General features: G+C 39.0%; 3 protein-coding genes across 8 annotated transcripts; 2 read left to right on the top strand and 1 right to left on the bottom strand.

Annotated features, from left to right (window-relative positions):
• Window positions 1-5,164: 5,164 nt before the first annotated feature.
• On the bottom strand, window positions 5,165-13,542 carry LOC131315614 (uncharacterized). Of its 4 annotated transcripts, none has more exons than XM_058344771.1 (4): window positions 13,417-13,542; window positions 11,892-12,370; window positions 9,709-11,592; window positions 5,165-5,452 (listed from the first exon to the last, which is right to left on the bottom strand). In XM_058344771.1, the coding sequence occupies exons 2-4, from the start codon at window positions 12,236-12,238 to the stop codon at window positions 5,386-5,388; spliced, it is 2,298 nt and encodes a 765-aa protein (XP_058200754.1). In that variant the 5' UTR covers window positions 12,239-12,370; window positions 13,417-13,542; the 3' UTR covers window positions 5,165-5,385. The 4 variants fall into 4 exon arrangements, with proteins under 4 accessions (XP_058200754.1, XP_058200756.1, XP_058200757.1 ...); XM_058344773.1 differs by having other exon boundaries at window positions 9,724-11,592; XM_058344774.1 differs by having other exon boundaries at window positions 9,724-11,592; window positions 13,310-13,420.
• A 1,730-nt stretch (window positions 13,543-15,272) lies between these two features.
• LOC131316513 (protection of telomeres protein 1b-like) lies at window positions 15,273-21,362 on the top strand. 3 transcript variants are annotated; one of them, XM_058345913.1, is made up of 10 exons: window positions 15,273-15,470; window positions 15,611-15,756; window positions 17,333-17,522; window positions 17,838-17,905; window positions 18,043-18,131; window positions 19,562-19,837; window positions 19,982-20,055; window positions 20,237-20,289; window positions 20,545-20,697; window positions 20,815-21,362. In XM_058345913.1, the coding sequence occupies exons 1-10, from the start codon at window positions 15,353-15,355 to the stop codon at window positions 21,010-21,012; spliced, it is 1,365 nt and encodes a 454-aa protein (XP_058201896.1). In that variant the 5' UTR covers window positions 15,273-15,352; the 3' UTR covers window positions 21,013-21,362. The 3 variants fall into 3 exon arrangements, with proteins under 3 accessions (XP_058201896.1, XP_058201894.1, XP_058201895.1); XM_058345911.1 differs by having other exon boundaries at window positions 20,222-20,289; XM_058345912.1 differs by having other exon boundaries at window positions 15,274-15,470; window positions 15,620-15,756; window positions 20,222-20,289.
• A 1,689-nt stretch (window positions 21,363-23,051) lies between these two features.
• On the top strand, window positions 23,052-24,165 carry LOC131316325 (uncharacterized). Its single transcript, XM_058345646.1, has 2 exons — window positions 23,052-23,341; window positions 23,572-24,165. Exons 1-2 carry the CDS (start codon window positions 23,218-23,220, stop codon window positions 23,739-23,741), a joined length of 294 nt encoding a protein of 97 aa, XP_058201629.1. The 5' UTR covers window positions 23,052-23,217; the 3' UTR covers window positions 23,742-24,165.
• Window positions 24,166-25,658: the final 1,493 nt, after the last annotated feature.

Genomic DNA, 25,658 nt, shown 5'->3' with positions numbered 1-25,658 from the left:
TATTAACACCGAACTAATCCCGTTGATGTGTACAATATTGCCAAAAAAATAGTCTCACAAAGTATTATATATAAAAAGTAGAAGAAATTAAATAGTTATACTATAAACAAACAAATGTAGCCGATAAAAAAAAAAAATGTAAATTTTCCCCATGATGTAGATTTTATTAATTGATTTTGTTATTTAGTCTCATCTATTCTATCTTACAGAGGGAGAGCACCATTTGGTATGGACTCTTTTTTAGGCCGGCTCACATTTTGTCATTTTCAAATTGCCACACTTAAAAGAAAAGTTTTACAATTAAATTAAGGGAGACTTAGCCAAAAGTCTCTCATATTTACATTTTTTGAGTTTAATGACAAACACCTTTTGCAATCAAATATAAGGACAAATTTGCCTATGAAAGTGTCTAAAATCTTAAGGTACCTAATGAAAGTACATAAAATCATAGGGTACCCAATGAAAGTGCTTAAAACCATAGGGTACACTATATACGAAAAATGCTTAAAATCCTAGAATACCCTATGAAAGTGCCTAAAAACTAAAACCCTATCATAGGAAAGTGCACCATAAAACCCTATGGAAGTGCCTAAACATGTTTTGTCCTTATGGCTAAAAAACTCAAAAAATTGAAGGACATCCACTGAAAACTATTTTGCTGACGTCCTTCCTCTAAATGAAAATTATTTTACCGTCTTTATGGCTAATTTTCCCTTAAAGGAACTTTCGTACCCAATAATTGAATGGGAAAAAAAGTAAAATAACACCGACACAAAAGATAATCTTGAACTTACACACCTCTGGAGCAATTATTTATCACCTTCTGCAACCACAACCACAACCACAAACACAAACATATACACAAACACTTTATGTACACACACATATTTTTTGGTGGTTCCCACACACCAAAAGATAATCTATGCTTCACGCAAAAACCAATAAATCAGATGAAGGTATCTTCCTCTTTCTTGGTTCCCTCTTCGGCTCTTCCAATTTTTCCGCATCCATTCAGACTTTCGCTTCTTTTTGTTTTTTTGAAATGGAAACTTTCATAGAAAACATAAATAGTTTAAAGATTTACATCCCTGGATACAGGGCCGGTTCTGAGATTTTGGGGGCCTGAGACGGACGTAGACAATAAGGCCCTTAATAAAATTTACGACAATAAAATAACAAGTAGTTAAATGATTTTTTCAAAGCCAAATGCATGTATTCGACTAGGAAAAAACCCATACAAATACTAATTTCTGATCCTGTTTTCTTTTCTTTGATCTCTAATTCATCTTATTCTATTTTATTGTGTGTTTAGGAAATTAGAGCTGTTAATGGTAGAATATGCATAAAACTTATATAGGAACCCACCACATGGAATCATTTTCTAAAAGGCTTTATATGAAGATAACTGCTCGTGATCCGCATTTCTTTTTCCTTTTTTGTTTCCTTTGATTGAGCAAGTTAGGTTGGGCCCAACTATTGGGCCTATGTCTCTTAAGTGTAAAATATGTGGTTTAGGTATTAAAATGGGCCTCTAATGTTGCTATACCCAAAAAGATTGGACATATATAATGAGTACCTAAAATAATAGGAGACCCTAATTTTTACACATTCTTGAGGGGCTTAAGGCGCCGGCCTCTTAGGCCTTAGCCCAGAGCCGGCACTGCCTGGATACGAAGTTTCCAATCAAGTCTGCATGTAGCAAATTAACAATACATAACAAAGGAATTGAAAGACGATAATGAACTCATTTTTTTGTCAAATTTGGATCAAACAATAAGCGGGAAGCTATCTACCTAATAAAACACAAGAGTATGAGGACCACACAAATACAAGTTGAAAGAAGGGCTGAGATTCATTTGATCTAAAGTGTTGACAAAGAACTTTGCAAATGTAATGTAAGTGCCCACATTCTTTGTAGTAATTGCATAAATGCCACCGATCTTCCAATTCCAAAACCCTATACGCAAATTGATAGTTCTTTATAGCTAGCTTAAAAGTTTAGTTGGGGAGTGTCGTACGCACGAGTAATTCTCTTTCGTGCCACTAAGAAAAGGATCACATACTACACACTAATGAATCGATTTAGTGTTTGAGCTACTAGCTAGCGAGTGTCTTAGGCATGGAAAATTTCAACCGGGGTGCGTAGTGCCGTAGACACAAACAAAAACTAGTTATACATTATACAACTTGTTAAATACTACACATAATTACATATGACTTGCTAAATACGCAAAATTTGACTCATGCGTGTGCCTGGCCATTAGTTTCACAAATAACAAATCCAATACTTTACTATCTTGATCTTTTGAAAACCAATATTTTAAAACTAATGCTCTTGAACTTGCTAATAATCATTTATTAAACATTAATATTGAAACACAACATTCTATTATGTAAACACACCACAGATCATTCATCAAAAGAGCATTATGTGACCCGTCCGAAAATGAACACTGCGGCCACTAGGTTTTGTGTCACAGTCGAGTCGTGAGGTCAATTGATGATGATTAGGCCTATCAATAGATCGGATTCGATTCGAATCCAATAACGTCGATCCGATAATCTGAATCCGGTAATCTAAATTTGGATCGGATCGGATTAAATCCGTTGTCAATTCGATCTGATCCAAACTTAAAATTTTTTTAAAAAAAGATTATAAATTTTTTATTTCGAAAAAAAAAATGTTTAAGAAGTTGTATTTTTATTTAAAAAATATTTTTTGGAAAATATTTTTTTTATGAATTTTTTTTGTATTTTTTGCTAAAATTTTTGAAGTAAAAAAGTTTTCAAATTGGATCCGGTTTTTTCGAATTCGGATCCGGATTACCACTATCGAATTCGAGTCTTATCGGGTTCGGATCGGATTTGAATCTTATTGGATCCGGCCTATTGACAGGCCTAACGATGATGATGTTTTGTTGGTAACTAACGATGATGATGTGGTGCGTGTAAACGGAGGGTAAAAGCATGTGCTCTTTGCTGATTTATTCAGGAGAAGGATGAGAGTATAGGTTTGATGTGTCATTCATTGAAATGGCACATGATTTTGCAGAGCTAGTCTTGACTTTTTAGAGATCTAAAGCGAAAAATAAAGATCGGGTCCTTTTGCTGATTATTATAAAGGATATTAAAATAGGAGAGACCCATAAAATCTAAAAATCTTTTGCAGCATAAAGCGATCGCCTCTTTGGCTTTAACTCAGGGTCAGCTCTAGATTTTGGTTTGGCAATAGAATTGAGTTGGCAGTTTTGTATAAGAGGTGAGCGGAAGAAGAAGAATGTGTATCGTAGGTTAGGGGAAAATGGTGTAGGTTAGGGAAGTAATTCTAGTTAGGATTCGATTGATTCTAAGTTTTTTTTTTTGAATCAGTCAATTCATTTCAAGCCCGAAGGCAAAGATTACATCGCAAAATACAGGAGTAATCAAACAAAATCCCAGTACAAACCAGTAGACAATAAAAAACGGATGTAATCAAACAACAAATAGATCACAAGCGAAAGAAGAAATCTAATCCCGTGCCGGAGACCAAACACTGCTTCACGCCTGAAACTGCCGTTGACGGCCCAGAACAAGGAAACAACGCCGGCAAACAAAACAGGCCAGAGCTGCTACCGGAAAACCCCAACAACGGCGGCACTGCTACCACTGCCGGAAACCCCCAAGAAGCGCCACCGACACCGCCGTCGACCACCGTAGACCTCACTCCGAACACCCACTAAACCCTAACTAAAATTATTCGCCCACCACCCAAAACCCACCGGATCTAGAGTACTAGACCGGTACAAACCAGACTGGGGGAGACCCAGCCTGTAGAACTCGAGCCAAACGGCCTGAAAAACAGAAAAAAAAACAAAACCCTAACCCCATCAGAGCCTAACCCCAAACCGCCATTATTACCTCCTCCGACGGCCACTAAACTCCGGATTCTGGAAAGACAAGGTGAAGCCGTGACAAATCCAGCCCACAGGTCACCGGCCGGAGGTCGGAACACCTGAGACGAGGTCACCATGAAAACTGCAACACATGCTCCCAAACGGAAGAGAAGAAACACCGACGGAGAGGAGAGAGGAGGAGGGGAAAGGGAGAGGAGGGGCGAGGGGGAGGGGGGGAGGAGGGCGGAGGAGGAGGCGGCGGCCCCCCCTCCCCCAAAACCAGATCTGCTTTGGAACTTCCTTTTCTAGAGAGAGAGCGCTAACGGATAAGGCAGAGAGACCAATAAAGAGGCTGATAATGATTGATTCTAAGTTTAGGTTGATTAGTTTAGTCAATAGATAAGTCAAAATTGAATCGGATTTGGTCAACAATTTTTTACTTTTTTATTTTTTGACAAAATAGTCAATACTGATTCTAGGTTTTTAGTTAATAAAGTCTCTTTAGTTACTTAAGTGCTAATTTATGAATACCTTTTCTTCAAAATGATTGTCTTCTTTTCACCTCTTGGAAATGATATAATAAGCCAACCAATTTTGACGAGACAGGGACGCCAATAACGTCCAATTAAGATATAGTGAGAGTTTATTATGGAGTAGTAGTGGTTCCACCTCTTATTTTGATACTCTTATATACTTTCCTATAGCAATCGTTATTACTAGTACAGCTCCAACTATAATTCTATATATAAGCAGTTTACATTCCAAACTGACAAATGATATTCATAATAACAGTAATAAATGCCCATACACCAGCAGAACCATGTTTTAGCTGACACAAACCTCCTCAGAAGAACAACCAATTTCATTCTTTCAGCTAATTGATAATCAGTTGAATATATACAACATTAACAATCTTGTGCTTTTGCTCAAAAAGACAATCTTGTGCTAAATCTACAAGCCATTTACAGTACCCTCTATATCCAGAAATTGATACAGGGTGACACGAACTGTTGTTGCAGTTTATAGCTCAAAACGTGGGGCTACTAAATACAATTCCTAATACAACAAGGCCTCGTTTGATTCAGGGATTAAAACAGATAGGATTAATAGTCCTGGGATTAGTAATCCTGAATTATTTGTCCAACAAGGGCCAAACTAGATGACAATAGAGGCCATGAGGAACGTACATAGCAAGTTTGCAACCATCTCTCTCTCTCTCTCTCTGAAGTTTTAACCAATGAAAAATCTGAGAGATGAGGTCTGCATATTTAAACCCAAAAAAAGAGAACAGCTAAAAAGGTCAACAGTTCACGGTATTATAGTCGAAAGAAATTGACCAAGGCATGATTTCTATCGAACAGCAGCTAGAAGAATCATAGGAAGAAATCTGACAAGAGTGTCTCTGTTACAAAATAGTTCACAGGTAAGCATAGCTCACGTCTAGGAAAAGGAAACAATAAGTGAGAATAAGTACCAAATCCGAAGAGAAGGCACCAAATATCATGTGTTTCCCTTAGGTCATGTAGCTTGTCGGACTTGCCAAGGCTAAAGAATCTGATGCATCACTCTCTAGTGCCTTGCTGTTTACAGAACAAAACATTACTTCAGTAAAAACTCAAACATTGCAATTCCAAAAAAAGACGGAATCATTCTCCAGTGTCTTGCTGCTTACAGAAAAAAAAAACAAGCCTTATCAGTAAAAACTCAACTGCAATTAACAAAATCCCGAAGAATAGCGCATGAGCAAAGGAACTTCCTGTAAAGGAAGTATTACGATATAGCAGGAAAAGATCCTTGGGTACTTGTAATAATTAGAGCTGCTTAGTGAATTGATGGGAAGATGAAATAGTGTTCATACTTCCTATTACTGCGGGGTAATTTACACAAGCGCGCACGCATACACAAACACACAGACTGAAAAATCTTAGATCACCTAGGTATATAAATATTTGCTATGTATAAATACTTAATTAATCAACCAACCAACCAATAGTTTTGTCAATGGAATTGCCAACCGAAAAATAGTGCCACTTTTTGGAGCTAACACAGACAGAGAGTCGATATCAACTATCAAGGCTTCCATGCAGATGTCAAACAATGCTATTATATGGAATCTAGGGCAGGAATTCATCTACAGTATTTCGTTTGAGATCTGGATAACAGGTCTTCTCTAGCAACTCTCAGTCACCTCTTTCCGCGTCTGTCCCTGCCACTCGTCCATCCTTGTTCCACTCCAGACGCCCTGCAGCCCTTGATCTCCGATATGTCGCCCCTAGCAAGCGCTTGTGTCATTACCAGACGAGCTCTCCAACACCCCAAACCGGGATACAACGCTCAAAAGAATGTATCCTTGCTTACTAGGTCTCCCGCGACTGACCACGACCTCCCATGGTCGTCTGGAACAGATCACTATGCCGCAAAAAGCCTCCTCACAACCCGAAAAGCCTCCAAACACTGGATTCCTGCTCTACTAAGCAATAGCCCCAGCCTAGGAGCCTCCAAACCGAAAACGGAGCGTGGGGTTGGATCCGGAACTGGACCGAACTGGCATGAACCAGCCTAAATCTCCACTGAACCGTGAACCGACCGACACACACAGCACCACTGTGCCACTGACTGGACTGCTGACTGAGACGCCATGTCAGCGTTAACCGGCTGACGTGGCCCATTGACTTCTGATGTGGCACCCAAGTGGGGACCCATCCTGATGATGTGGCAGAACACATGGCACTAACGTGTTAGACACGTGGCCCCACCCGGCACTGACGTGGCTAACACATGGCCCTGACTCAGCGTGCTAGGGCTGACGTGGCCGACATGTGGTCATCGTCTCCACTATTCCGTGCGTGCGGCGCGTGACACCCACGCGGACCGCAGCGCCTTCCACGTGCCACCTTCTACCGAACAAATCCTAGCCTTCAAACCCTGTTTTTTTATCAACTCTCGTCTTGGGTTTAGCAAAACAGCTGCTCTGCCTCCACTCACCGCCTTTTGAAATGCCCGTGAGACTTCCTCGGGTGATGAAACATGACTGCCCACACACCGTGACGATTGTCTCTGTGAGGCGCACAAAACCCACTGATCAAAATCAATTTCCAACCAACTTCGATTTTGATCACAGATTAACCCATGCATCAATGGAGGTTGTTTGTTTTTCCGGTGACCCCCTTTGCTCACCTGTGCTCTGATACCAGTTGTTAGGATCCGGAGTCACTCAACAACACAATGATACAAGCAAAAACTCCCTTAATATTATTTACACAATAATACAAGATGAAAAAACCTCTCTGAGAGAGCCACAACCGGCTCTCCATCGCTCCGGTGAGCCACACCGGCTCACGCGCTCTCCTTCACCCTCTCCCTCACATAGTTTCAGTCACACACCTCTCTGCTCTCATATACATCAATATATATATAGGCAAGAAGAAAACCCTAATCCGTGTTAAGGAAATAAGGTAGAGAGTGATACTGTGCTTCGCGCACACCACCCCACTTGGATGGAATCCCAACACACTCTATGCCACTATGTCAAATAAAGAAGACGTGGGAATTAGGGGGAAGTCTATCGCCTCTTTGGGTTTTTCTTCATGGGCCCATCCCTGCCATGCCATCATCCCCAATTTCGCAGTCAAAATTCGCACTCAGCTAATCTTGTGAGGTAACACTTGGAATACTTCAACATGCCACGCATGCCCTTTGGCCCCCCTTACGGTCAGACCTTGTGTTTATCATAATCTCACCTGGTGCCCTGGTCTTGAGTGAAGATTCTTAGGCACAACTTCCAAAGGCACTCCAAGAAGAGAGTATTTTTGTTCACCCTCGGCGAGGATATGCTCATTCCGTGTCCCAATTTGCTGATCAAAACTGTTCAATATTTTCATTTGTTAAGAGATCATGATAAAAATTCAGCTCAATTGAACATCGATAAGTGCTTCACCTAGGAGTTCGTTTATTTCCGTAAAATTCTTGACTGAGAAGTTGAACTGTTTGATCAAGCCCTTACAATATCCAATTGAGCTGAATTTTTGCCAAGTCTCCTAACAAATGAATCTGGACAAAATGAGCGCTATCATCGTAGTAAGATACGGAATGAGCATACCCTTGCGAGGGTGAACAAAATTGCTCTCCTCCAAGAATAATTGTCAGGGCAGGGCTCAATTGCCCTTGATTCGACCAAGCAGGCTCTCTGCTCCCAATGTCAAGCTCAAATCCCCTTCCTATTAACACATCACCCCGCAGTCCCTTTTCTCTAAGGGAACATTAATGATCCTAGATTCCTAGGACATGTCAATAGGGCCCGGGAACTCCCTCAGGGTTTAGAAGCAGACACTCAACGCAATCTTGCACCCATGCGTGGAAGTCATCCAGTCATCTGGCTATGTGGGGGAACTCCCTCAGGGTTGAGAATGGGACACTCGACCACAATCTTGCACCCATGCACGAGACTTATGCAATCACATGGCTAGGTGGTTGGAGTTGAGAGTTTGCCAAAATAATTGAATCATTCCCTCCAGGGATTTATACCTTGGACAAACCTAGAAAGAGAAATATCTCCCAGTCAAACGATCTCTAATGGCATACAGTGTGTTCTATACACGCCCATACCTGAAGACCAAGCCTGCACCATAAGGCCTTTGGTTTGTCTAGCAGTTAATGTCACTTTACAAACATAATGTCAGGAGGCTCGCTTGTGCCCTCAACACTTGGGGTGAGCTAGCCTCCAAGGCCCAGGCACCCCTAGATAATTGGTGCGGGCACCATGTTCTCATGCATCTATCAACATCGGCAAGGGAGGGTGGTCCATCCATTGTATCACTAGATGACTGTGGGCCCATGTGGTATCTAAGATATCTCTTTTATCAGTTATCTACGATTTACTTTGGAGTTAATTTTATCTTGTTAGGCTATGATTATCTTTTATGTTGTCATCTCTTAAGCCTACTTAAAGGACCCCGCCTGAATGTTCACGGGCATTGAATGAATAAAGATTTTGGGTTTCTGCAAATACTGATGAATACTTATTCCCAGTATGCACGGATTCCTAGGGGCTGTATTTCAGTTCTACATCAATAATAAGCCTCCCGCCCTAACACTTCCAAAGGCCCAGAAGGCCTCCAGACCATGTGTCACATCGATTAACCCATGATGATGGTGATTCCAGCGATATTTGCTTACATAAATGTTTAGTGTTGAAAGTAGAACATAAAATATTGTAGACAAAACAGAGTTCTATCTCCATCGTCCTACAATTTAGGGCCGACATCATACCCGTTCCCACTTCCCAGTCATACCCCATTCCCATTCATTCTGAAACAATCAGTGTTCCAGGAAACATGGAGATACACCATCAAGATATCATGGAATATAAAAATGAGTCAAAGATAAAGGAGAGAAAGCAAACAATGAGTTAGTGAAAGTTTTTTTTATTTATATTTATCAGTATTTAGACAAATGACTAGAAATAATCGATACAAGTGGGCGACTTTCTCCATGGTATGGGCTACACTAATGATTTTGTTCTGCAATCTGCACTGATATTCCACATATAGCATAGGCAATCAGCTAGACGAGTGCAATAGCAAAGAAGCAAATATGCAACCAACAATAATATGGAACTTTAACAGTATCCTGCAAAATTGACATAATGACATGGAACTTAGGTATGTATGCATACATGCACAGACAAGGCATACGCAAATGACAGACATGCACATGGATAAGATGTGCAAACGAATAACATCATCTCAGGTCCCAACGTTAATAACGAGCAAGGTAAATTGACACGTGCCAACAACTAAAGAAAACTGTTAAAAATTACACAACTTGAAAGTTATACCAGGCGTACACATACTTGCATTTCCTCTTATTGTGGCCAAGGCCCTTGCAACTGCTACACTGGAGTTGGCGTTTGATTATTACTACAGATCCAGTCTGCTTCATCTTTGGCCTGCCTGCTGGACGTTTAACTGGTGGAGTTACAGTAACTGCCGCCTCTGTCAGTTGACTCTCCACTGATTTTTCTACATTTGGTACAGGGAGAATTGATTCCGCATATGCAAGGCGGTAACTCTCAGTTGAGAAGTACTGCAAGCAATAATCATATGCACTCCTACCAAGCCTTTCAAAAACAGCAATAGCATGGCAGCAAGGCAATCCAGTAATCTGCCATCCTTTGCAGCTACAGTCCCAATGATCGATGTTCACTAGATCAACAGATTCTCCACGAACTTCAAATATGCTGTCATGCGAGTGTAACACTTGAAGCGAACGTGATTTCGAAGTCTCATTTTGTAGCCTTTCCTCCATAGATGGTGTCAGCCTTGTTTCCCATTGATTGGAATCAACCCGCCGGGTGTAAAACAACTCCATCATCTTCCCTCGTAACACATCAACCATCTGAGTTATTGGCAACTCAATTGCCTCTGATACCCAACTGTAAAACAGTTCTCCAAAGTTAGACGTCATATGATTATATCTTGCCCCCCCAAAAAACACATTTGCCCAGTGTTCAGGCTCACTTTGTATGACCCAATCGTAAGCTTCAGGCGAGATAGCTTTTATGTTTTCAGTGCAACGTTCAAAAGCTTCAGTTTTAGTTGCATAAGCAGCAGCATAAAAGTCTTGAACCATGAGGCGTCTTGCTTCATGGGAAAACTGCCCTTTCAAATCTTTATCAAGTTTCTCAGCAAGATAGCGCAGACAATAACCATGTTGGCAATTGTCAAAAATTGCATGCAATGAATCTCTGAAGCCCTGCTGGAAATCTGCAACAAATGTAATCGGTCGAGAGGTTGATACTGCAGATTTCAACTCCAATAGAAACCAATGCCAGTTGTCATCAGTTTCCTCGTCTACTACAGCAAAAGCTACTGGAAACACACCATCATTCCCATCTGCAGCTGTTGCAGCTAATAAGGTCCCTTGGTACTTGGAATACAGGGGGGTGCTGTCAAGAAAAAGGAGAGGCCGGCAACCTTGCTGGAAACCAGACATTGAAGCACAAAATGATATAAAGAGACGATGAAAACTCGAATCCTCCTTTGTGGCAAATGTAGCAATACTACCTGGGTTAGTCTCCATAATCCTTTCACAAAAATATGGTAACTGACTGTATGCCTCTTTATATGAACCCTGAAGTTGCTCCCTCGCCGACTCCTTTGCACGCCACGCCTGAGTGTAGTTCAGTTGAATCCCATACTCCCGTTTGATGTAGGTGGCAATATCCTTTGGCTTGTAGTTTGGAGAAACTTTCAACTTCTCCTTTATGATACTTCCCACCAAGCCCCTTGTCGACTGATACCCAGCTTTTACAGCAGCTCCTTCGCATGTATGTGTCGGTCTCATTGTTTTAATACAGATTATCTGGGTAGTGGCTGATCTGGATGCATATATCCGCCACGGACAACCATCTGATTTGCATTTGGCGGTTACTCGATGACTATCGTTTTTCTTATACTTGTAAGCAAATCCATGTGCAATTGAGTATTTACGCAAAGCTTCACGAAATTCTGCAAAACTACAAAATATTTGGTCCACCCCAGTGATCGCATTCTCCCACTGACTTGCAGCTCTACAATAATTGTCACCAATAATATCGGCAAGAGCATTAGTTGGGCTTGTCTCAATAGGTGCGTCCATATCGATTGGGTCATCAGCACTCATTGTATCAACAGGGACATCAACAAGAACCATTGCTTCTGAAACAGTTGTCCTGCTCGACCTGCATGACAAAGGGTGCCATAAGACTGTAACTGACCCATATGTCGTCATCTCTCCTATGGTACAGAATTTCAATTTTCAGTAAGATTCACAATCAGAGTGCAATGCAGCAAGGTATGAGGAGCATAAATGTTGTTTAAATATCAGCAGCTCCATTTTGCTGAAACAAGAAGCATAAATGACAGACCACCAAATTCCGACCCCTGTACCTATTGTGAACAAACTGAGCCTTAAATTGCGGACATGCAAAATATGCATTTGATCACAAGAACAAGAAACATCAAGGTCAAATGTAAGTACCTGCTAACAGGCATGTTTGATACATTTTGAGCAACAACTCCATCTGCCATGATAAATACCTCCACCTGGTCAGAATCCCCAAAGAAGTTCACCATGCGCTTGAAGTCCTTGTCCTTGGATATTGTAATAAGAGTCTTTTTGTTTCCGGGGAGGAAATACTTGATCAACATGCCGTCAACACTGCAATGAAATGTTTCAGCTAGTTCCTGCTTGAAGTCACTTAACTGCATTTGTTGATCAAGGTCCAGTGCATAGGCCTCCCCGCCATTGTATGACAAAGACCCGTCTATATTGGTCTCAAACTCACCCCCAGATTGACAAATAGCTATAAGTTTCTTTGTGGCCATACGGTGACCTTTACGCAAACAAAACTACTTGAAGTTCAACGAATGAGAACCAATATGCCCTAAGGGGGGCAACAAACTGTAATTTTCACAAGCAACGGCTTTGAAGGATACCAACCACGTACTGAGAACTACCTACCATCAGAAATCAATAAAAAAAAAAAGTGTAAACCTTTTGCATATGCCAGAATCTGCACAAGTATGAATCCAAAAAGAAATAACATAAACCACGAGAAAAATAAAAACTTATAAAGCAAAATCTATAATAAGACTATAAAATGTTTCCAAAGTACGAAACTTTTCAGGAAAGCATAAATGATCATGATTATTTCCTTACTAATGATTGTTTCCTTACAACGTACAAAACGAAAATTTCCAATCCCACATAACCACAAAAGCTATGGTGTCCTTTCGGTAACCTTGTCAGCTTTCTTCATTCTCTTCATTAAAACAAGAATTGTTTTCATTTACTTGTATAAAACTAAACAAACAAAAATGTCTAGCATATGCGCATTTTGTCAACAAAACTTTCTTTGAAAACAGATGGGGGGGTCTGAGAGGAGTTGCCGATGGGAGAGGGAGTGGCTGGCAACTGGGTAGAAGGGGGAGGGAGGATGAAAGCAACTCTGTTTGCACTTGTTACAAAACATCATGATTTTCATCCTCTCTCATTTCTTGCTTTGTTTATTGCTACAAGATCCTCTCTCATTTCATGGTAAGCTTTAAGTTGGACCAGCGATGCCTAATTAGGTTCAGTGTTTAAAAAAATTGTTCGTGAGTGCCCGTAAAAATCTTCTCGTCAGTTGCTCAATATCTAAGATAGTAACATTCAAGTAAAGACTCTAGATATTGGCAGAATAGACCCGATTAAGGGCCACGGACTCGACAGTTGGCTCAATCGGGAATTGAACCGAAACAAAAGCGAAAACTTGCCCAGGGCCGGCCCTGGGTAGAAGCCTAGAAAGCAACTGCTTCAGGCCCCAAACAAAATGCTAGTGCATCCGCTTTAAATCGATTCACTCCTGGTCTGTGGATCGGACATCCCAATACTTTTTGAAGGAGTGATTATTTTACCAGGCCCCAAATCTATCATGTTTAAGCATCTAGATGAAGCATAAGCAACGGCCACCAGGGACATGGAGAGAGAGAGAGAGAGAGAGAGAGAGAGAGAGAGCGGGTACCTGCTCGGTTTTTGGCTGGTCCTGATCGTGTAGAAATTGGATATATTCGGCGACGATTGCTAAGAAAACCCTAGCATTTTATCCATGTCACAAATTGCTCCCTTCTTAGATAAACTTATTCACAAGTGGAGCCGTGAATAAACTGTTCACATAAAACACAAAATCTTACTCTTTCATTTCGACAATTAACAGTTGAAATATATTTTTAATTTTTGATTGGTAATAAATATTTTATATCGCTAATAATTTGTCTTTAATCTAAATCGTTCAAAACACTTTTGAACGATCAATATTGTCTTTTGTAAATTTTATTTACAGGACCTCCGTAAATAAAGATTTTCCTTATTTTTTTCCTTTTCCAATTCAAAGTCACGTAAACTTCTCATTTAACCTCAATATACATATAATACTCCTATCACATCTGACCATTTGAATTTGTTAGAAAAACTTTTTAGAGATCTATAAAATTATGGGAAAAATAAGCGAAGTGGCTTTGCTTTGTTTTGATTGCTTTTTGAAAAAAAAAATCTCAACTAAGAAAACACTCATTATTTTATTCTTAATCATTACTCACTCATATCTCCAATTATTATTCTCATTTCTCTTTTTATCTCTCTCCAATCATTATCTATACTTCTAATTATTACTCTCATTTCTCTCTTTACTCATAATCTTACAAAATTTCTCAAAAACTCATCAAACACAGCCAAATGATCCTAAGGTTGCACCTGAATGGCGGAATGCCATGTCCTTTTCTTATTGGAATCGTTATTTCAAACAATTCCAAATGACCCTGAGGTTGTAATACATTGAGGGGAGATTTTGTAATTTATTCTATTTTTTTTTTCGCTTTTTGTATTTTTTTAAAAGAATTTTTGAGGGATCCATAATACTTTTTAGAATTTGGTCATTCAAAAGTAAATTTGGAGTACAAAATTCCTCTAAACTCTAAAAAAGAATATAACTCCCTAAAAAATTCTCTCAAAAAGTACAAAAGTGAAGAAAAAAGAAAATAAATTATAAAATCTTCACTTAATATGTCACATTCATTCTCTATTTTGGAGAAATATAAATGGATTAAAGATGCCCTTGGAAAAATATTAAGAATATGTTGTATATCATTCGAAAAGCCGGATAGGACTACGGATCTACGGGTGAAATATCTATGCATGAACATCATTGGCAAGAGGGAAGGTGGGGTGGTTACATGCTATCCTTGTCCCTAATTTACCCACCCCTCTCTAATTCCCCCCACCACGATTTCATTGGAATTTTTTTTCACCTACCATCCCGTCCCAAACGGGGAACCGAGATTCACAGAAAATCAAAGATTCAAACAATTAAAAAAGAAAACTAAAATATTTCATTTCATTGTTATGAAACATAACCTTCATTAATAAACATTAGTTTATTATAAACTAAAACCAACACGTGGGCTAACAAATTTGAGATTACAGCAAATACTCAAAGCCTTAGAAACAATCTACTTGACAAATACTAAACCGGACCAATCTCTTGCGGTATGTTTCGGTTAACCAACAGTTCAAACAGAATTGTCTGCGGAACTTTAGCCGTTTTTTGTTGTGTGCTCCAGAAATAAATAAGAGCAAGAATATTTTTTAAAATCATAATTTGAAAACCAAATTCTCTCTATCCTTGTATGATAGTTTCTTTTGAAAATTTGTGTCACTTTCAAATGTTCATATTTTTTCAATGGTAACTTTAAAAAATATGCAATATGAATATTATTTAATAGATTTCAATTAATTTTATTATTCTACGTTTTCAAAATTATAAAAAATATTATAAATTAAAAAATTAAATGGTTTAAAAATGACACTAATTTCCAAAATAGATCAACAAAGTTGGACGGAGTATCAAGCAAACTGGGGCTGCGAAGGGAAGAACGGAGAGAGAGAGAGAGAGAGAGGGAGAGATGAGTGATCGGCGATGTATGATGCCGTTGAGGGATGTGAAAGATCACCCGAAACGGAAGGTGAATCTAATTGGTATTGTAGTGGAGTTCAGCATTCCCAGGATGAGCGAGGGAACTGGTACCTATTTTTTCGTTCTTGGTCTCTTTTCTATTTTTACACTTTCTTTGCAAAACCAAACACAGAAAAGCAACAGAAATACATAGAGTCATAGACGTATATGTTTGCATAGAGATGCATAAATCACTCAAACTGGCTAGTGTTTGCAGACTACTGCACGATTCTGAAGGTGATTGACCGGTCTCAACAGAGCCCTGAGTTGTCAGTCAATGTTTTCATTGATGATGTTCATCAACTCCCCCACATTCGCTCCCGCAGAGACATCATTTTGCTTTCTTGTGTTCGGGTACTTAACATTTAACTTCCCTCCCATTTTCTTCTTTATTGGGTTCAGTTACAGACTTACAGTGTACATACTCTCTAGCAATAATAACTATTATTCGTCTTTGTATTTCTATCACCTTGGTGTCATTGGTTATTGTTTCTTAGTTAACAATCCAAACCAAAACCAACCGAGCCTTGTGTCCCAATCAATTGAGGTCGGCTTATTTTTCCATTGAGCTATGTCCAGGGCTATATCCGTCTGTATCACGACATCCAAAGTCTGTTTAGGTCTTTCTCTTCCCGTAGCCCTACTATCCACTACTATCATGTCACTCTTCCTGACTTCTGCATCTGCAGGTATATGGTAAATATGTCCAAACTGCGTTGTCATGTATAGGTACAACTCCTGCCATTTTAAGAGTAGTTTCGTTTCTAATTCTCTCTCTCCTAGACTTACCACACACACACCTCAACATCTTGATTTCATAGATTTATGGAAAGTCGGTTATGAGTAGGTGTAATAGGGCTTGAGGTCCGCTCTCTTTGTAGGTTTCCCTCGCCAAGGTTTCGTTGTGACACCTCTATTGTTTGAACGAATCAGCAAAGTCTAGAGCTCTTGTCATTGTTGAAGTAGTTGAACAATGAGGTTACACCCTCTTATATATGTGTGGACAGAGATTCTTGTGGGCAACACGTCAAACATGCCTTTTGTTGTGGTGGTTATTCTTGAAGCCTTGTTAGATCTGGGAGTTGCTCTAGGACAAAACTTGAGTCATGTTATTGGGACGTGTTGCATGGGCTTGGTAAATCAGATTGTGTTTTATAGTGTTAAGGCTGAGGATTTGGACCAGAAGATGAAGTCATCACTTTCTTCTCTTTGCCCAATTGCAAGTTTATTTAGTCTTTGAGACTCACTAGAGAATCAGTGTCTGGGAGTGACATCCTTGACTTGTGGAAAGCAAAATCTTCAAGGTTTCTATGTAGAAATGGTTGTCTCTTTTCCTACTCATGAGGTTACTTGAACATATTTTTTTTTATCATGCTCATGCAATTAGCTGATAAACAAGATTAGCAAAGTATGGGTTGTTAGGATTTTGTCAAGAAAAGGACGGAGTAACCTAAATAAATGGCTAGCAGGACCTTAGGTCCCGTTCCCCTAAGGGAAATACTTCTTTTTGAATTAAAGGTGATGTATTGTGAGAGAATGACCTGTCTCGTAAAGCGGAAAATAAGTACTTAAAAAATAAGAACTTTAGCGGAACGGGGCCTAATTTAATTTTACTCACAATAACCTCTACCGGGGGATAGTTATGCTTCGAAACTGGTGATGGTTTGTCTTAGCTTATTGCCTATGCAGTTGAATGCCAAGTTACAAATGAATTTGTTTAATTATTTTTTCCTGCTTTGTAACATGTCGACGGGCTTGTTCGTTTAGAGGTCTCAAAACCCTGTGCACGGTCCCCAATAAATTTTCTCTATCTATCTCTCTCCACTCATTCCTCTTAAAAACCTCCCTCAAAACCCAAAATGAGGTCGTCATTACTTGGGCATGAATCTATCTACTAGTATATGGCTGATGTAAGAACTGGTGCTTGCAGATTGAAAGACACAAACAAGACGTATATGCTGTTTTTAATAAGAGCTTCTCATCCTTTGCTCTGTTTGATGGGAAGTGTAGTTCTGTTTTCAGTCCTTATCAAACTTCTCCAGCATTCTGCCTCCTAGATTCTGACAAGCCGTTCATTACATGCCTGAGGAATTGGTGCCTCACTTTTCAGCTTGATCCCGGTGAAATCTCTTGATATTGTGAATGTCGTTAAGCCTGAGTAATTGCCATGTTTCGTCTTTTTGAATTTTCCCTTGGTTATCTTTTACGATGATTGTAATAACTAGACTTATATTTGTAAAAAAAATTGATTTCTTTTTTGCTTTTTTGAACCTCTTTTAGGTTGGGCAAACCACTTTGGTAGATGATAACATGTGAAACAATTTTGACTTGTATGACTACTTACTCTTTTTTTTTTTGAAGAGAAGGTGGTAGAACTTAGTAACTGCTTTTTTAAATATTAACTCAATACTTTTCTCATAATGTGTGCTTTGCAGGTATTAGCCCGTATGTAGTGTCATTGAACGACATAAAGGAAAGGGAATATGTTGATCTCGTATGCAAGGTAATCATGCTACCATGGTGTTCCACAATTTGTAAGCCTTATAAGCTTTGCCTGACAAGTGTTTTAGTTTGCCCTATTTCTAAAATTTAATTTATTTGGACCATTGATTATGATGTTTGAATAGTTATCTTTAGTAGGTTCTGGGTGTCTGTGAAGTATCTAGCAATGAGTGGATGCTCTTTATCTGGGATGGAACTGATGTTCCTCCTCTAAGCTTTAATACCAAGTAAGTTTCTCTTTATGTGCAGCCTTGTTTCAGCTCTTTATTGAGGTACCATGAATCTTAGCATAGGGCCTATCTTCATCACTTCCAACTGTTAAATATTACTATCAGATAAGCAACACAATCTATTTTTTCGTTGTGTGATTTGTAAATGGTTAGTGTTAGGAAACTATGATATTTTTTATGTTGTTTTCATTACTTTGTCATTCTTTATCTCATTAGATTTTCTTTCCCCTTGAAATGTTTCTCATACCGATTGGAGAATTTGATATGAAGTTACTTCACCCTTCTTTTTTCCTTAGAAGATGGAACCTGCTTTTATGAGGTTCTGATTCTATCTTTCATGCCGAGTTTGATATTTAAAAGAGAACACCATTTGAAAAAGCAAAGAAAATGCAAGCAACCTTCATTTTTTGGGCGGCGTTTTTGAAACTTGCTCTTAACAAAGTTGAGAAACAATTTGTAGGGTACGAAAAGAAAGAATAGTTGCCTTGAGTTTTTCATTGTGAACATTCACTTTTGTACAATCAGTAATGCAAATCAAGGCACTCATTTTTGGGGGACTAATTTGTTGCAGACTGATAGCTTATTTATTCATTACATTGTCTTATAGTATAGGAAATGAATCTACTACATTTCTACCAGGGTTGCAAAAGGATCTTAGTTGCTGGATCCTCACATGGGGGCCTTGCTTCTTGCTCCCGGCTCCCGCTCCCATCGCAACAAAATCTCGATCCCAGTATGGATGGATCCAAAGGAATGGAAGAAAAGCTACTAGGAAAGAGAAAATGAGAGTCTAATGTTACATATGAAATTACTTAATTACGATATATATGTTACAACTAAGCAAAAAGATGAATATTTCTTAAACTATATTGTTATTAATAACACTCCTATCAGCGCTTTTAATACTATGTTAAGTTACCCATTGTCCCAAAAGCAGCGGTAGGAATTGGGCCCAATAGTGTTTATCAAGCAATTCAATAACTGCTTCCCTTTTGTTTCAAGCTATGAGTTTTTATTTGTTTTGTGAATATCCTTCTCAGCTTGTCCGTATCCCTTGCCTGTATCCACACGGCTTAGTTTATAGTTGTTGTGGTATTGTACTTTTTTTATCTGAGGGAATGTTACTTTAAGCCAGTGCTTGCGAAATGCAGTTGATAATAGCAATCATTATAATACAAAGATAAGTATGTTTATATAGGCTAACCTTATTAAGCTTAGGCAAACCCTAATGCGTTTAAAAGACTACACTACCCTTACAACAAAAAAATGAATAGCAATAATAAGAACTAACTACTAGCCAACCCGTTTCACAAGTGAAAGTAAGTTTGTTTGATAGTTATGAGACATTAATCAACATTTTGGAATTTTTAATGTTTTCTTTATTGAGAGATTTTAAACCAATATGTTATTTCAATTTGTGTGATCAGATTGGAAGAACATAGCTCAACTCGACTTCAAATTGAATCGGTGCCTTTGCCTACAAATGTTATATCTAATTTTCCTTGTGTTGGAACTGTGTTGAGAGTTATTGCTGACCAAGCTTTTGGGAAACTTGGCTACCATTTCCATAGCATTGGCCAATGGGTCCGAATTCGCAATGTCTTATTTGAAGTAGACTCAGGGCTATGGAAGGGTTTCCTAACTTGTGCAAGTAAGGTTCGACTTCTATCTGAGAATGACAACAGCGTCGCAGAATGTAAAAGGTAGTGGGATATAGTTCAAAACTTGTTTATGTCCATAGACGTTGAAAAAAGAGAGGATATAATTGTATGACCTTGTTGCATTTTTCTAATCATACGGTTTAGAATGGCTGAAATTTAATTTTTGTTTATGTTTTTGTGGAATAGGAATCTAACGGAGAGGCTGTCGCGGTCTGGTCGTGTGCCCATGTCTAGCTATCATGTTTCTAATTTTATAACTGGTATCGTATTAGTTTTTCTCCTGATACAATCTATGTTATACATTTCTTTTTTCTGCATCCTTGGATACCTGAGGATGTGAATCAATAGTTTCTCAAAGTTGACACATTACGAGTCCACTAAATTTGCTCGTCTTGTTTACTCATCTCTATTTTTTCTATTCACCAGTTTTGACACTGACAGATTACGAGTCCACTAAATTTGCCACTTTGATGGATCTTCTTACTTTCTCGAAGGTGACTTGTGCTTCTCAATCAAGACCTTTGTCCTATCTTAGTTCTAAATTTGATTTTTGCCGATTCTAAATTGCTTTGCAAAACGAGAAAAGGGCAAACAAATAGTTCATTAACTTAGAGAATATGCAACTCAATTTCTTGGTACTTGAATGCGAATCATCAAAGGGATATGTTCTTAACAGGGTACTTTTTTAGCTAGATGATTAGAAATTGCTTCTTTTAACTTACTTGGAGTTCCAATTTCTGATCTTACAGGATAAGGGGAGATTCAAATGTATTGTTCGTGTAGTGGCAATATGCCCCTCACAAGTCAAGGACTTCTGGTCGCCTGCTGGACTATCTAGGATAAGAGTTACATTGGAGGATCCAACTGCTAGAATACATGCTCTACTGTGTGGTGAAGACGCGGTAATGCAGCTTTATATACTCCTGATGCTGAAATTTGGTTTAACTTAAGATCCCTTTTGCTTTATATATTATATATTGTTTACACTTACTTTTTCTTGCTCTATACAACAATTCGAGGAACTGTTTTTTGGAGGTTACCCATCTGCTAGTGTACTTGCTGCCAAGATGAATAAATTGCTTGGGGTGCCTGGAAATGACGATTCTACCAGGAATCCACCGTGGATACAATGTTGTCTAGAACTCCATTTGCCTAATGAGGCTGGTGCTTTGGGGGCTAGGCACTACCATATACGTTTCACAAACCTTGTTTTGTAGTTGTGCTATTGTCTTTCAGTATGATTTCAACAATGCACGCACTTACCAAGTTGTATAGTTTTTCTAGTGTTGCCCATGTTGTATGTATGCTTCGGCTTTTGGGCATATCACAGTGGTACAACTCATGTATGTATTGTGGCGACCCTTGGGGCTCTGAAAGCACTTGGCACGATAGTAAAGCTCATCAAATGTATACTTCCAAAAGTCCCCATGAAGTTTCATTTTGTTTCTGGACCAATTTTAAGTTAATCATGGTACATGTACTTTTTTGGGAACATCCTTTGATTTGGATCCCACTCTAGTGTTGTAGTTCTTGAGAAGGGAAAAACAATGAACCCACTCTTTTGTTTGGTGCTTGGGGAGCAGGAGCGTTTGTTTTTCTTGGGTTGGCTTGCAGAGTAAAAAGCAAATTAGCTCCACAATATGGCCTCTTTTTGCATGCTTTTTGCTCCTGGAAATTTGATTGAATGAAATATGGAGATTACCCTTTTCTGGAAATAACCAAAACTAATTTATCTCTAGAATTCTTATTGTTTCCCTTTCTAATATTACAAATTGAACGAGAATTTTCTTTATTTGTACATTTTTCTCATATTGTTGGATAAGTATCTCTGCGTGTCCTCGGCTTGTCCCCAATGTGTCATGTGTCCTCAAAGTGTTTCACATAGATATGGAAAGTAGTTAAGAGTGTTGGTGTTTCATTGTACCAAGGTTTAAGAAAACAGAAAGGTGAAACAGAAAAACATAGTGCACCAACTAGTATGTTAAGTAGAATTCTGCCAACAACTGCAGAATCACGTCCGCTGTCAAGAAAGATGGCACCAACAATAGATTCGAAACTGTTACCGAAGGAGTTGAACCCTGGTTTTGACAATTCATTTTTGAGCTTCCTTACAAAAATGTTACCAACACGTGCATGTATTGTGGTGACTCTTTGATCTTCTTGACACCCCCTGAATCCATGATCTTATACTCTCGACATTGATTTAACCTCGGACTTCACCGCACCAACTCTATTGATGGACCCCCTCAATCCATTGAGAACCTCTATGCAGCAGGCTATTGCCATTAGCCTGCATCCTTGCTCCACCGAGAGTCACCTTGAAATTTTTCCGCTCCATCGAGAGTCTCTATTCAAGCTCGTCAAATCGGTTTGAGTCTGCCTAAAGATTGTCAGCCATCGGCTCTAATACCACTTGTTGGTAATCCGCATCCGTTTAAAGACTAAGTTTTGCAAGTGGCGAGCCACTCAATTATGTGTTAAGGTCCAATTATTTTTCTATTTATCTAATGTGAGACTCAATCTTCCAACACATGTTCCCACCGCATCCCCACCCGTTTGCGGATGGTGAGTGCTTTACTTTTGAATATAAAAAAAGACGACGGTAAAATAATGGAATAGTACTCCTTCCGTCCATTTTTAAGTGTCCTGCTTCGTAATTCCAACTTATTAAAAAGACATCATCATTATACCTTTCACATCAACTTTTTCCTCCACTTTTCCTACTTACCCATTATCATTACACTTTTACTCACTTACACTTTTTAAAATGGAATCTACTTTTAGGGACAAAATAGACAATTCACCAATTTTTACCCACTAACTTTATAAAATAGACACTTATTAAGGGACAGCCCAAAATGAAATACCGGACTATAAATAAGGGACGGAGGGAGTAGTACTTATGAGAAGATAGCATATACAAGAAAAGGGTTTCACGTGTTGAGGACGTGGTTGGGAGCGTGGGCCATGTGCCAAGGTGCAGTCGGAGTGGAGGATATTAAGATAAGAAAAACAATTACTCCATCTGTCTCAATTTATTTGTTCAATCTCGAATTTTCAACTTATCGGACTTCTAACTTATTAAAGAAATCATATATGATTTATTGATTTGGAAATTTACATAATCTGATTAATTGATTTTGAAATTGGACAGTCAATTTGTGACATATATAAGTAAAAAAGAAAACAAACAAATCGGAATGTAGGAAGTATAACTCATCCAACCTCATCTTACGAATCTTGCCTTTCTTCTCTCTCTCTCTCTCAATTTGATGCGTGCGTCTGTCCTCAAGTCCCTACCCATATACTACTTCATAATAATAATCATATAGAGAACGGAGGCAAGGAATTAAGGTAGCTCGCTCCGAGTTAAGAGTTGCGTCAAACATTGAGCCCTGCAGGTACATACGTTTAGTCGGAAGATGAATTCTTGGGTTCGAACGTTCACATCACCATTTAGAAAAGCATGCACTTTCTTGACCAATCAAGATCCAAGCCCAACCACATTTACCCGCAGGGATGATCAGCACAACAAGTCTCAGCAAGGTAACTAATACTTACATAATCAGCAACACACACTCTACAAGTGTGTGTGTGTGTGTCTATATATATATATATATATATATATATATATATATATATATATACACACACACGGAGTATTTTTGTATATGCAGCTGATGTACTTATCTAAAGGTATAGAGTAATTATTAATATTGTTGGATGATATGTATGGGCCGGTGTGTGACTACATTTGTTTGTATGTATAAGTGCAGCTGGGCATTGTGTTCAGGATCTGCATGGGGAAGTGATGGCTTGTGGTTACGAGGATGTTCAAGTGATGTGGTCCATCTTGGACAAGTCCCAATTAACCACCACCACCACCCATCATAACCAGCTGGAGCAAACAACACATCATTTCTTGAGGGAGGGCATAGTCCGTTAACCCAAAAGCCTACTAGAACCCAAATGCATGCTAGCTAGCTTGCATTGTAACAATTCAATCATGGCCACTCCTTGCTTCTTTGTTGTTTTGTTATTTTCCTGTGTGTAAATCTGGAATCCCCTTGATCAATGAGGATCATGGCGAGATTTTTCAAATTGGAACTTTTGTTATTTCTATAATAGATAGACATGCAACAAACCTCTGCTAATTTGCTTTACTTTAATTGTGTTCCTTCGCTTGTTCGTCTCTGTTATGTTCACTTCATAGGAAGAGTAGGTTGCTCTATGCCCTACAGTCCTATATATGTTCTGAGACTTTTCTCTTGTCCTAATTGTCATACAAGACAAGATCACAACATCAAATGTGCCTTGGCATTAGTTACTCCCAACGGCCTTTTTAAAGTGTTCAATTTAGAAACATAAGATATAAAAAACAAATACCAACTAAGCCGAAGCTACAGCCATCCTCAAAGTGCAGCTAAATGAGATATCCGAAAGCTGCAACTAAGATAGGGACCCGATACAAGTAAGTTAATTTAGTGGATGCTAAACTGGTGAACTTTCATTACACCGATAATATATCCTCTAGTACAGTTGGGTTTGTAACTCAATTTCATATCCATAGGTGGAAGTTCTTGCGCATTCTTATGTATAAAGCGAGGTACTCACCACAAAGTAATGTGCTTACCCTTTAAAGATGGACAAGGGGAAAAAATATAAAATGAAAAGAGTAGCATATAAACTTGATGAAAAAACTGAAAAGAAAATGAAGAAAAAGAGAATGACCTTCACAAAATAGAGTTTTCAGTCAAAAGAAAGAATATGCATACGAGAAGAAAAATATGTGGACATGTAGGTAATTCATCAAGACTCCTCTATCTTGAGTAGCTTTCGATTCAAATCTCCGAAGCTGTGAACGTAGGGCTATGGGCCCCAATTAAAATCTCAAGGAGAGGATCCAAACTCTCATTTATTCTTCGCTGATGACCTTGTTCTCTTTGCAAAGGCCACTCTGGCAAATTGTGAAACCATATACTCAATTCAAGAAGATTTCTGCGCACTCTCGGGTCAAAAGGTAAGTCTTGCAAAATCAAGAGTTTTATTCTCTGATAACACGAGCCAGGATGATAAATCCCAACCAAACAATCTTTCCAATTTATCATTGAAAATATTGAGAAGAAGATTTCCAATTGGAACAACATGTGCGTCTCTTTTGCGGGTCGGAATACTCTTTTCAAATTTGTTATTGAGCCTATCCCTGTGCACGTCATGCACTGCAACTTTCTTTCGAAGTCCACCCTAAAGACTATTGATCGATCAAGCCGCAATTTTCTTTGGGGAATGACTTTGGAAAAATGGAAAATGCATGCCGTTAGCTGGAATAGTGTCACCAAAGACAACCATTGGCGGTCTGGGTTTGCGTAGTACGCAACATGTCAATACTGTTTCTATGGCTAAACTCACTTGGAGAGTACAAAAGGATGATACTTCTCTTTGGTCTCGTCATCCAGGGTCAGTATAGCCTCACTCAACCCCATTGCTCTGCCCCTTCTCCAACGTGGAGAGGCATAAAAAAGGGACTTACCCTTGTCATGCAAGGTTCCCGAACCCTCATTGGTGACAGAATTGCTACATCTTTCTGGCTGGCAAATTGGACGGGTAAAGGCCCCTTAAGAGCTCACATTTCAGGTCCTCTCCATCGGGAAGAAGATGGTCTTTGTGTAAGAGATTGTTGGGATCAGAACCACTGGATTTTTGATAAAATCTCCTTTGTGCTTCCTGCCAACCTTATCCTTCAAACCCAAAAAGCAAATGTCCAATGGTTCTCTCCGCGACCGGATCGCATCATTTGGAATCATTCTAGCAATGGGAATTTATATCACGATCGGCGTACATCATCCTCCAAGATACCCCGTCT

Source organism: Rhododendron vialii, chromosome 2a (genome assembly GCF_030253575.1).
Source record: "Rhododendron vialii isolate Sample 1 chromosome 2a, ASM3025357v1".
NCBI lineage: Eukaryota > Viridiplantae > Streptophyta > Magnoliopsida > Ericales > Ericaceae > Rhododendron > Rhododendron vialii.
This window is presented reverse-complemented; position numbering and strand designations above follow the sequence as displayed.